At 38.1% G+C, this 13,039-nt stretch overlaps 1 protein-coding gene across 6 annotated transcripts in view; it reads left to right on the plus strand.

Moving 5' to 3' along the window:
* ARK2N (arkadia (RNF111) N-terminal like PKA signaling regulator 2N) overlaps positions 1-13,039 on the plus strand; it is an 84,846-nt gene that overhangs the window by 31,732 nt on the left and 40,075 nt on the right. For all 6 annotated transcript variants that reach the window (XM_059895567.1, XM_059895565.1, XM_059895564.1 and 3 more), the window contains one exon: positions 4,133-4,917. In XM_059895567.1, coding sequence (XP_059751550.1) covers positions 4,203-4,917 — 715 coding nt within the window. In that variant the 5' untranslated portion in view covers positions 4,133-4,202. The remainder of the gene's footprint in view (positions 1-4,132; positions 4,918-13,039) is intronic.

Here is a 13,039-nt window from a genome sequence, read left to right on the forward strand (position 1 = left end):
GGCATAGAATGCTGCTTAGACATTCAGTAAGATGAAGGCCAAACTCTGTCTGTTGGATTTAGAGATATGGGAGTCATCAATGACCCTGGTAAGAACTGTGTTACCGGTTTGATAGATGTAGATGTCAGGTGGGATTTGGTTGGAGAGGGAGTGTGAGAGGTAAGAAAATAGAGGAAGGGAGGTTAGACAACTCTCTTAATAAGGGTGGCTGTGAAAGAAGAGAATAGTACCCGGAGGAGGAGATGTGAGGTTGAAGTAGTAGATAGAAGGAGGATTTTTAAAATTTTTTAATGAATGAGTGAATGAATGAATGAATGGATGGTCTAGATGAATGTGAGAGGTTGATGAGTGCCAAGGAATAATCAATAATGTAAGGTTCTAGGGAGATGAGGGGATGAGTTGTACTAACATATACATGTACGCATATATACATATACACAGAAGGGGATTGCCTTTAGATTGGAGGGAAGAACAGCATGGGAGGAAATGCTGTTCTAATAGGATAAATGCTATCTTGTATATTTCATACTTGAATGTAAATTCACTGTGAACATTAAACCAGAGGGTTGAGAGACTTTTATCTCAAGGATGCAGCTCCCATTTGATAGTTTTATCATTTCTACTGCCAACTACATTTGACTACCTCTACCAGGAACATCCCACTTTTCCCCCTGATCAAAAACAATATATGCAGTACATAATCTGATTGTTTAGGAAGATTAATCTGTACTTCATTTTTATTCCATTGCAGGGAGTTTTGTCAGAGCTTGTATTTCTATTTCCTGTGACTTTTTTTTTTTCTTGTGTTTTATGAATTACAACAAAATTCCACTATGGGGGGAAATTCTAATAGAATTCACTGACTAAATTTGACCTAAATAGTAGTTGCTGTCCTGAGCAGAAAAAAACACAACTCCTTTTTTCTTCAGAAGACTTTTCAGTAGACTTTTATGTTAGAATGGAGTGTTGAATAGGTAATAACTTATACGGGATACAGAATTCAAGAGGTACAAAACTATATACAGTAAAAAGTCTTTGACTCCTGTTCCTTCATTCACTCGCTTTCCTTGCCAAGGCAGCTGGTGTTACCATTTTCTTAAGTATCCGCCTAGAGATTTCTGTGCATCTATAGACAAACTCATATATAATTTTGTTCTTTATTGACACAAACGGTATAATGTATCTTTTTTGTTCATTTAACATTATGTGTTGGAAATTGCTCCATATTAGTATATGGAGAACCTTTTCATTCTTTTTTGCCACATAGTATGGGCATACCATGATGAGCTAACTGATGTCCTATTTATGGTTGATGCCAGTGTTTGTGATTGATATGGGCATATTTAAGTGGTTTTGACTGCAATACTGGTTGTTTTTTAGGCAGCAGAAGTCACTGTAAATCTCAACACTTAAATTTAAGGAAGTTGAAAGGTAATCGATTGACGTGTCATATTGAAAGACATTGATAATTGTCATGTTTTCTTAAAGGAAAAACAGACTAGATTCGTTTGTGCTACTCACATAATTTATTTAGTTGAAGAAACAAGAGTTTTAAGGATCATTTTAACAAATTTTTCATTTGAGTACATTTCTCAGACATTTCAGCTTTAAGAAAAATTTTATTCCAGAATATAACTTCATTCTCTACAAAAGAATCAACTCTCATGTTTATTCAGTTAGAAAATCTGTTTTATTCCTCATACCTGGGGGTATTGCATATCTACGAATATTTTATTTCCTGTTTTTTTTTTTTTTTTGTCGACATGCTTTATTTAAGACACTGGCAGTTTGTTGGTTTAACTTTTACTCCGTCTGTTGGCTTTCAGTGGTGTTCCATTCCTTTTGGAATGGTGTTTGGAATGACGTTTATGCTTATTTTCTTTTAGCTCAAAAATTAGTAATGGTACAAATACGCTTATGAAATATACTACACATGGGATTTTTTTTTCCCCCCTTAATTTTATTTATTTATTTATTTATTTATGTCTGCTTGGGTCTTCGTTGCTTCGTGCAGGCTTTCTCTAGTTGAGGCGACTGGGGGCTACTCTTCGTTGTGGTGCGCAGGCTTCTCACTGCGATGGCTTCTCTTGTTGCGGAGCACAGGCTCTAGGTGCACGGGCTTCAGTTGTGGCTCGGGGGCTCTAGAACACAGGCTCAGTAGTTGTGGCACACGGGCTTAGTTGCTCCGTGGCACGTGGAATCTTCCCGGACCAGGGCTCGAACCCGTTTCCCCTGCATTGGCAGGCGGATTCTTTTTTTTAAAATTATTTATTTATTTATTTATTTATTTATTTATTTATGGCTGTGCTGGGTCTTCGTTTCTGTGCGAGGGCTTTCTCCAGTTGCGGCAAGTGGGGACCACTCTTCATCGTGGTGCGCGGGCCTCTCACTATCACGGCCTCTCTCGTTGCGGAGCACAGGCTCCAGACGCACAGGCTCAGTAATTGTGGCTCACGGGCCTAGCTGCTCTGCGGCATGTGGGATCCTCCCAGACCAGGGCTCGAACCCGTGTCCCCTGCATTGGCAGGCAGACTCTCAACCACTGTGCCACCAGGGAAGCCCGGCAGGCGGATTCTTAATCACTGCGCCACCAGGGAAGCTCCATGAGATTGTTTTTAACTTATGTTTCCAGTGGCCATGAATGTTCTGGTTTTCATGAATGTGTTAAGGAAACCTCATCAGAATGCTTGTTTTATCAGCAGCTGAGAACAGGACCTGAAAGAAACCCAGATATATAGAACATTTATGTTTATAGTAAGCAAAAATGTAGGCTTGTCATGTTAGATCAATAAAAGGATTTTTCAGATATCTTCTAGTTGCTGTCTGTCATATAGTGAACTATTAAGTAACTTGATGGAATGAAGTGACGGAGATGTCTTATTGTACCTTACTGACATACCATCTAGTTTAATGTTTGTGTCTGTCTGTGACTTATGGCACATTATGATCATTGCTTTCTTTAACATCAGTTGTTCAGGGTGAGGTATTTACTTGCTTTGCACATTGTTAGCATCCTCTTAAAAAACCACCAGTTTGCACTGCATAGGTCACAACTCTTGTGGTTAAAGATTATGTCCTGTTTCTCTGTGATTAAGTGGAGTTGTAGCACACACAGTGGGGGAAGGATATTAGGTTCTAAAGTTAGCATAGGAGGTGGAGAATGTGTGTAGGGGGTTTTCTTTTAAACCCCTTAAGTCATTCACAGAATAGAGAGTATTAGGTTTTCTGGGTTCACAAGGTAGTTAATCTGTATTTAGTGGCTATTGTTTTTTTTTTTTTTTTTTTTTTTTTTCTCTTTTTTATAACAGCTTTATTGAGATATACTTCACATACCATAATTCACCTGTTTGAAGTGTACAGTCCAATATTTTTTATATTTTACATTTAAAATTCCTTTAAATTGTGGTAAAATATATAGTGGCTATTGTTTATGAAACAAAACATATGTTTAAACATTAGACTCATCATATTCAGCATGATGAGAGGTTTCTGGGAATTAGGAAGAACTGAGGAAACAGCAGATTCAGGTTTTTCATCTTAATGCCCCTCTAGAGCAACTCCTGTTGAGAGGAATGACAGCTTTGATGCATGTAATTACTTTTGTTGCTCACTTGCCAAATGCACTTAATTGATGGGGTTTTTTTTCCCTTTAACATAAGTGTACATTTGATGTCACTCCACTGTAACTCACTCCCTGGCTTCCTTTCTTTGAGGATTTGAATGTAAAAGTAATCATTCCAGTTCACTTGTTGTAGACCAGTTTTTTTGGAGCATTCTTTTTCATTTATATTAAAGTTAACATACATGCTAACTATATCAAAGTTTTGAGGATCCTTTTCTTGAACAGTTAAATAAAGTTTTAAAGTTGAAAATCCTTGTTTGGTTGCTTGCTGGTCTTGCAAGTTCAGTAATAGAAGATTAATATTGTGCCATTTTTAGTAGCTGTGTATGCCAGTATTTTGGTCGTATTAAGTCCTCTGAATTTGACTGTTGTTCAAGCAAATAATAGATACATGTATTTTAAAGGCCTATATGATGGTAACTTTTGCTGCCCACTTAGAAAGGTAGGAATGTTGTGTTGATTAAATAATCTGCCATTTCTTTTTATTGATTTTTGTGTGTTTTTGTACAGGTTGCTTTCCCGTTGCATCTTTGACGTAGTTTCCTAGACTCTGCTCCATGATTTAACTTGAAAGTCTGACATGAAGATGGAGGAGGCAGTGGGAAAAGTTGAAGAACTCATTGAGTCTGAAGTCCCACCAAAAACATCTGAACAAGAGACAGCTAAGGAGGAAGATGGATCTGTAGAACTGGAATCTCAAGTTCCGAAAGATGGTGTGGTGGATTCTACAGTTCTTTCTTCAATGCCCTGCTTGTTGATGGAACTGAGAAGGGACTCTTCTGAGTCTCAGTTAGCATCCACGGAGAGTGACAAGCCGACAACTGGCCGAGTTTATGAGAGTGACTCCTCTAACCACTGCATGCTTTCCCCTTCCTCTAGTGGTCACCTGGCTGATTCAGATACACTGTCTTCTGCAGAGGAGAATGAACCCTCCCAGGCAGAAACAGCGGTAGAAGGAGACCCTTCCGGAGTGTCTGGTGCCACAGTTGGGCGCAAGTCTCGCCGGTCCCGATCTGAAAGTGAAACATCCACCATGGCTGCCAAGAAAAACCGGCAATCCAGTGATAAACAGAATGGCCGAGTCGCCAAGGTTAAAGGTCATCGGAGCCAAAAGCACAAGGAGAGAATCAGGCTACTGAGGCAGAAACGGGAGGCTGCTGCACGAAAGAAATACAACTTGTTGCAGGACAGTAGTACCAGTGATAGTGACCTGACTTGTGACTCAAGCACGAGCTCATCAGATGATGATGAAGAAGTTTCAGGGAGCAGCAAGACAATCACTGCAGAGATACCAGGTAGAGGATGTTTTTTAAACTGACTGTAGAGCACCTGATGGCATTTCTCAGCTCTCAGGCTCAGTTAGATGAGTGACACTTGAAAAAATCCAGGAGACCTGCAGCTCTGTGTAAATTTGAAGACTGCAGTGTATTAACAAGACATGGCCAATTTAAAAACCTGTTCTGAGGTTTCCAGTGCACTTTAGCACATCAGCCAAAAAAAATACTTAATGGTAGGGACAGCATTATTTTTAAGTAATGGAATTTCTCACAAGTTTCTCTCCATAACACATTACCTGAATTCCCATCATTGCCTTTCTAGCACTACTTAGATTTAATACTCACTGTTCAGCATTATTACTAAGTACGTTTTCCTCAGGAATAGGCACCTTCCTTTATTATATAGCCACTGCACTCGAGCTTATGGTGTCTGAAATAACATGTTCTACCTTTCGTTAAAGGTTTCTAATAACTATTCCTCCTGAAACAGTAGTTTTATGTGCCCCCCCCCCCAATTCAGTGCATGTTTAGCTAGTTGTCACTTGCATTGAGAGGAATGTTTTTTGCAAAATTTCCCCCTTAACGCCCCCAAGTTTAAAAAGTACAGAAAAATCTGCTGTTCCACCTCTTACTGGTATAAGAGTCTGTAATTTATTACATGTTTGACACATCTGCTTTCTCCATATTACTACGTCTGGTACTGTTGTATGTACTATGAAGGCAGTCTTGAGATTTCATAGTGGAAGAAAGATGAGGTCTGAATGGTTCTTGGGTGAATTCTCGTTATTGAAGAGACTCTTTCAATTAGGAACATTCTGTAAAGTACGTGGCATTTAATAGATCATGACAGCATTATTTATGGCTACGTTAAAGGGGGAAGTTTTGGTTTTCAAAGTTTTATGGGTGACTGTGTTTTTTCCTCCTAGTTTTCTGAAATGGTTCTTTTTCTATACGTCAGCATATTGCTGATATACAAAGAATATTTCAAGAAAAATCATATTGGTTAATTAAACCTATAGCTAACCAAACTTACAGAAACTCAGTAACAAGAATGATTTTATAGGTGTTCAACTTAAAATAAAAGCATTATCCATATAGTATATTAAATATGAGTTTTTAACAATCGTTAGAAATGCTTACTGTTTTAATGTCTATTGAATTCCTTTGGTAGTTCCTTATGTTAAAATTACTGGGGGAGGGGATTTAATTGAAGCTCATCAGATGACTGCATGAGAGAAGCAAACTTTGGGGTTGTTCTAAGGCAGGTTCTGGGTGTATTTCAGATTTACATTTAATATTTTAAAGAAAGCTATATTAACACCTATACAATTGTTTATGCATTCTTATGTCCTGTTCTAATCTATTAATAAGGATCATGATAGATCTCTTGATATAGTGCTTACTTAATCCCACTCACTAAATAGATTTTTATGTAACTGCCCAATACTTTGTCTTTTTATGGAAAGGGAGAAGGTGGGTGAACAAAGTGCTCTTTGAAGATAGACCCCATTGTAGAGGTGGCATGAGAAATATCTTCATGGGCATTCTCCCTGTTTGGCTTAAATAGGTTAGGTGTGCTTTGTTCATATTTTCCAAACCTCTTTGCTAATTGACTACCTTGACCAGTGTCTAAAACTTCTAACTAAAACATCAGTCTTCTGTTTCTTGTCTATTCTGAATTGTATACTAACCAAAACACCAAAGTAAATTACCTGAATCTGTAATTTAGTTTCTGTTGTGCACAACACTTAATAAGTTGGTGGATTTTGAAAATATGTAGAGTTTTCTAAGGTAATAATGGAGAATCAAATGGGAGGTAAGCTGCAGGGCCACTGTATATAACTGCCTAGGCTGTGCACCACAAAGTTTCAGAAGGCGCTGTACACATAAGGAGCTGTGAATGGTCTTTCCTGGAATTATGCAAAGCAGCAAAGATAGAATATCCTAAGTTTAAATATTAGGAAGTTCACTTCAATTATCCACATTGTTACCCCGAAAAATTTTGACATTTTTCATTTCTGATGTCATAATTATGTATACCTCAGTTTCTTGAATCACATTATAACTTTGGGGCAGAGGGGATACACTCTACCTTATAGCAAGGCAGTTGTTGAAAAGTTGTATAGATTGTAAAGATAGGATAAATTGTGAACTGACTTAGAAGATGAGTGCAACACCATGGACATTCAGGTGAACTTAAACTGGATGTACCTAACAGCGAATCTCTTGGAATTTGAAATTTGAATCCAGCTGTTTATACAGAATGGAAACCAAGAGGAAAAGTAAAAACTGAGATTCTTGCTATATGCTTTCATCAAGGTACAACTAATTTAGTAATTCAGAATTGCTGTATTTATAAACTTTTGTTTGGCAGCAGCTTAAACATTGAAGGAATTTTGCTAAATATTCACTTATGCCAAAGAGTTGAACAATTAATGCATTTTCTTTTATAGAGTGGAAATAATTAATGCTGCAGACTTATATAGTGCATGGTGATGCTTAAAAATTGAGTTTGATATTTGGACAGTAGATGTTTATGAAGTGGTTTTGTTGTTGCTTTAGTTAACAGTTAACTGACAGGCAGCTTAGTATCCACATTAGATCATTCTTTCCTTGAAGTTTTTGGAACTATATTGCTCTTTTAAGAATCTGGAGGTATCATATCAAGATGATTCTGGCAGTTCTTTCATTTGGGGGACTTAGAGATGAGCAAAAATGGAGTATTTTGTAGTGGATATTAATGTGAAAATACTATGTGGTAGTCTTGAGTATTCAAGGCTTTTATTGAGTGTCTCATTTATAGATGATCTTTTTGTATTACTAATCTTCGTACTTTATTATTAGAGCATTATTTCTTCGGGGGTTGAGGGGTCAGTTTTTCTGTAAAATCACTTTGAGACTAGAGCTGTAAAGGCTGCTCTTGCAGGGAGTTTTTTTTTTTTTTTTTTGGCCATGACACACGGCTTGTGGGATCTTAGTTCCCCGAACAGGGATTGAACCTGGGCCCGCAGCAGTGAAAACTCAGAGCCTTAACAATTGGACTGCCAGGGAATTCCCTGCAGGGAATTTTGATTAAGTGAATGTGAATAAGTCTGTGACATCAGACTTCAGTTCAAAAATTCTCTGAACAGACCAGATTACATGCATCATTGTAGGTGGGCAGCAGGGAAGAGTTTTTCCAGTGACCGTTGTTTTTCATAAATATTTAGCATAGAATAAACCTCAGGGTAGCTTCATCTTGTCTTGACTATAATGACCTGCTTTTGTGTGGTTTAATAGTCCACCATGCAAGTGCCCACTCAGACTGAGGTTCCAAAAATAGTATCCACCTTGGTAGGTAAGGGTCAGTTGTCTTGGCTGGTTTGCATTTTAGAAAATCTAATCGATCTTTGTTGGAGAATGTCAGGGAGGCTGTTGAGGACACCTGTTTAAGATCATCTGAATCCTCAATCCATGTGGCCAGGCGCAGCTCAGTCCTACTGAAGCTAGGATCTCAGCACTCACTACTCACCACACACAATTATACAGTGAAATTCCTCATGATAAGCTATCATTTTACCTTACAGTTTTTCTGAGGTAGAGACTTACTACGCTTGATCAATTAACTCTTACTTGGAAATGAAAAAAATTTCTTTAGTAAATCCTTTGTAGGAAATTTTGAAAATAGAAAAATGTGATGTATAAGATTAAAATCCTGCTTTTGTTAACATTTAAGTATATTGCCTTCCATAATATGTAACAAAATTTATCATACTATGTATACTTCTTTCTTTCCCTCTAACATTGCATTTTGAGCCTTTAACCAAAATACAATGGTCTCCCTAAAACCATGTATGGATTTTGAATAATTTAGCTAACTATAAAATAACTTCCCTACTCCTGGCCCTTTGGGCTGTTTTTAGTTTTTGCTATTATGAGGAAGGGTATGAACACTTTAAGGCTCTTGACACATACTGCCAAACTACTTTTTAATACTTTATTAAGTTTATTCCATCCAGGAGCTTGAGTATTTGTTGCATTATATTCTTTCTATTGAGTGTTTATAAAAATGTTGCTGGTTTGATGGATGAATTGTATCTTTGTTTTAATTTGCATTTCTTTGATCACTAATGAAGTTGAAAAATCATATTGGCCATTTGTATTCTTTTGGTAAACAGTCTATTCATGTTCTTTGCACATTTTCCTCTTGCTACACTTGTTTTTTTTAATTGATTTGTGAGGATTCTTAACCTACTGGGGATTGAATTACTTGAAAAATATTATTATTAATTTAAGCAGTAGCAACTCATGGTAGAAGATAAGACCCCCAAACCCATGTTAGGAATTCCATGACCTTTTTCCTATATTGAATATGAAGTGACTAAAAGCCCCATGTCCCCAATTTAAGCCTCTGTAATCTGATTGTATTTTGGTAGCTATTTAGGGGACTCACTAAATACATTGATAACAAGACACCGAGACTGAGTAATCAGTTGAAGACTGCCTGAAAAGTGATTAGTAAATGCAAACAAAGCAGGTAATATCTGTGCAGTTTTCAGTCTGGCTATATGTTAGAATCACTTGTTGGGGGGGTGGGAGCATTTAAAACTTATGATGCCCAGACCCCACTGCAGACCAATTAAATCAGAATCTCTGGATCTGACCCAGGCTTCAGCATTTTTCTCCCAGCTTTTTTGAGATACAGTTGACATATAACATTGTGTAAGTTTAAGGTATACAACGTGTTGATTTGATAAATGTATATATTGCGAAATGATTAGCACAGTAGGGTTAGTTAACACGCCTCTCACTTCACATAGTTATAATTTGTGTGTTGGGAGGTTTTAAGATCTGCTCTCTTAGCAACTCTCAAATATACAATACAGTATTGTTAACTATAGCCACCATGCTGTATTACATCCCCAGAACTTACTCATCTTATAACTGGAAGTTTGTCCTATTTGATCACCTTCACTCATCCTTGCTGCACCCCGTACTCTCCACCAAACTGCTCTGTGTTTTTATGAGTTTGGTTTTTTTAAGATTCCACATGCAAGTGAGATCATACAGTATTTGTCTTTCTTGGACTTATTTCACTTAGCATAAAGGCACCAGCATTTTTAAGCTCCCAGGTGATGGCAGTGGGCAGCCAGGCTGAGAACTACGCAGTGAATCAAAGTGATATGTTAAGTCTCCCATAGCTAAATATCATTGTAAAACTGGTAGTCTGCTTCAGTTAAGTTCTGAACAGTGGCATCTAGTTTTTAAATATGTTATTAGTAATTAATAAACATAAGCACCTTTAAATTTTACTCCATTTAAGTGATTATTTTAAAAGCATGCATTGTTTAAATGTGGTTTTCTCTATGCTACAGTGTCTGGATAATGTTACCTTAAATTTAGAAGCTTTGAAATCTTACTGGTGGGTATCCTTTGGCAATCTCTAACGTTAAAGCACCAAGGTATTATTTTCAGCCTGCTTTTCCTAGCTTATTTCCTAAAGTGAGTGCCTTTAAAAACTTTGTGTATGCAAAAGCATAAGCTTTGCTTTTGATGTCTTTCTCAAAGTAGGATATATTTTAGTGTTAATAAAAGGACATATGTGTGTTTAAGGTAAGAATATGATCCCTGGTTGTTGTTTGCTTTTTTTAATGTGTTTTTTAGAGCAGTTGTAGGTTCACAGCAAAATTAAGTAGAAGGTGCAGAGATTTCCCACTTATTCCTGTCCTCACATGTGTACAGCCTCTTCCACTATCAACACCCCCACAGAAAGGTACATTTCTTATAATCGATGAACCTAGATTGACATATTATCACTCAGAGTCCACAGTTTCCATTAGGGTTCACACTTGGTGTTGTGCATTCTGTGGGTTTTGACACGTATAATTGGGTCCTCTTTTTAAGACTTCAAAATGTCTTGTTTTCAGTATTTATTGCTGGTAGTCATCTTTATGAGGCTGCAACTTATCTCACTGTCCTTAGCATAAGTATTCTCACACCAGTTTTTTGAATTCAGCTTTTAAATACTCATTTTCCAGTGTTTGTTGAAAAATAAGCAGCGCCAGAATCTGAAACATCAAAGTAGTCATATCATTTCCTGTCCTGTACACTTCAGTTTACCCAGCACTTATAATGGGGATAAACTGTTTAAAGAAAGTTTAGTGTTCTTTAAATTCCATTTAGACTTTCCATAAGCTAAATATGTTACACTTTGGGGAAAGGTATGCCCTTCTTGAGGAAGTTTACTTATAAATAAGGTGGTTTTTTAAAAAATAAATTTATTTTATTAATTTATTTTTGGCTGCGTTGGGTCTTCATTGCTGCTTGCAGGCTCTCTAGTTGTGGCGAGTGGGGAGGCTACTCTTTGTTGTGATGCGTGGGCTTCTCACTGCAGTGGCTTCTCGTTGCGGAGCACAGGCTCTAGGCACGGGGGCTTCAGTAGTTGTGGCTCATGGGCTCTAGAGCACGGGCTCAGTAGTTGTGGCGCATGGGCTTAGTTGCTCCGTGGCATGTGGGATCTTCCCGGACCAGGGCTTGAACCCATGTCCCCTGCATTGGCAGGCAGATTCTTAACCACTGTGCCACCAAGGAAGCCCTTGTTTTTTTTTTTTTTAATGTGAAGAAAGGGGAGGGAATGGAGTAATCAGGGGAGAAGGAATGAAATGAAGTTAGAGGGAAAGTTGATAACAATAAACTTAATGAGGTTTTTGTTTGCTAGGTAGAATTGGGCTAAAAATTTGTCCCATAGTCTTTTAGGCATTGAAAAGAGGTGGCATGACATAAGCAGTTCTCATTTTCTAGGAGAAACACTTCTTTTCTTGATACTGAGACCTGGGAAATTTTTCTTTTGTCTATTCATAAAAAATCACTGTGAGATAAAGTAAACCATATTTTCAGAAATACCCTGAGATAAATACAACAGAGCATTTCATAGGGTAGTTCTTTTTTTTTTTTTAATTTTATTTATTTATGGCTGTGTATGGGTCTTCGTTTCTGTGTGAGGGCTTTCTCTAGTTGTGGCAAGTGGGGGCCACTCTTCATCGCGGTGCGCGGGCCTCTCACTATCGCGGCCTCTCCCGTTGCGGAGCACAGGCTCCAGACGCGCAGGCTCAGCAATTGTGGCTCACGGGCTTAGTTGCTCCGCGGCATGTGGGATCCTCCCAGACCAGGGCTCGAACCCGTGTGCCCTGCATTGGCAGGCAGATTCTCAACCACTGCGCCACCAGGGAAGCCCCATAGGGTAGTTCTTTATAAGACTTCTTGGTATAGGTAGATGGTATAAGGCCAAGATTGATTGATTCCATCAGTCATTCATTCAGCAAATATTTGGGCACCTACTATGCGGCATTGGGAATGCAATAGTGAATGAAAAGTCCCTGCCCTCATGAAACTTAATCTTTTCTGAGGAGACAGATAATAAATGAATTCATCATATGCTATCAGGTAGGGATATACACTATGATAATAAAGCAGGATATAAGAGATGAGATAAAGATGGACTAAGGATGGGGTAGAAAAGCTATTTTAGATATTGTAGTCAAGAGTGGTCTGAGGAGGTAACATTTTTAATAGCTCCCTGAAGAAATGAAGAGTCAGTATAATTAGTTTTATTAGAAACCCAAAGTATATGGGACCCAAACCAAAGCTGATCTGGCCTAGTTCAAGGATAAAACACTGTATGTAGAGGAGCATATCCTAAAACTAGCATCCTATGAAACCACTGTTCTACTTGCTATTAATAGCTGTACACTATTCACACATTTGGAAAGTGCTGGATCATGTGGAAGCAGATTTCTTTACTGCAGGACAACTCGGAGCCGTTAATGTGCTCTCCAAAGTGGGGAGGATATGATTTGTAGTGTATCCCAAACTTAACCACAAAACTTTTTTTTTTTTGAGGCATACCTTTTAGCACCTTGCACAGACCAGGGTTTATAAAAAACTGACCCAGAGGTATACATGGATTATGCATATCCTCTGTGGGTTTTTTTTTTTTTTAATTTGGCTAAGTCAGGTCTTAGTTGCGGCACATGGGATCTTCGTTGTGGCAAGCGGGATTTTTCCTTTTGGCACTCAGGCTCTAGAGTGCGCAGCCTCAGTAGTTGCAGCATGTGGGCTCTCTACTTGTGGCGCATGGGCTCTAGAGCGCGTAGGCTTAGTT

The sequence above is a fragment of the Balaenoptera ricei genome, chromosome 14 (genome assembly GCF_028023285.1).
Source record: "Balaenoptera ricei isolate mBalRic1 chromosome 14, mBalRic1.hap2, whole genome shotgun sequence".
Classification (NCBI taxonomy): Eukaryota; Metazoa; Chordata; class Mammalia; order Artiodactyla; family Balaenopteridae; genus Balaenoptera; species Balaenoptera ricei.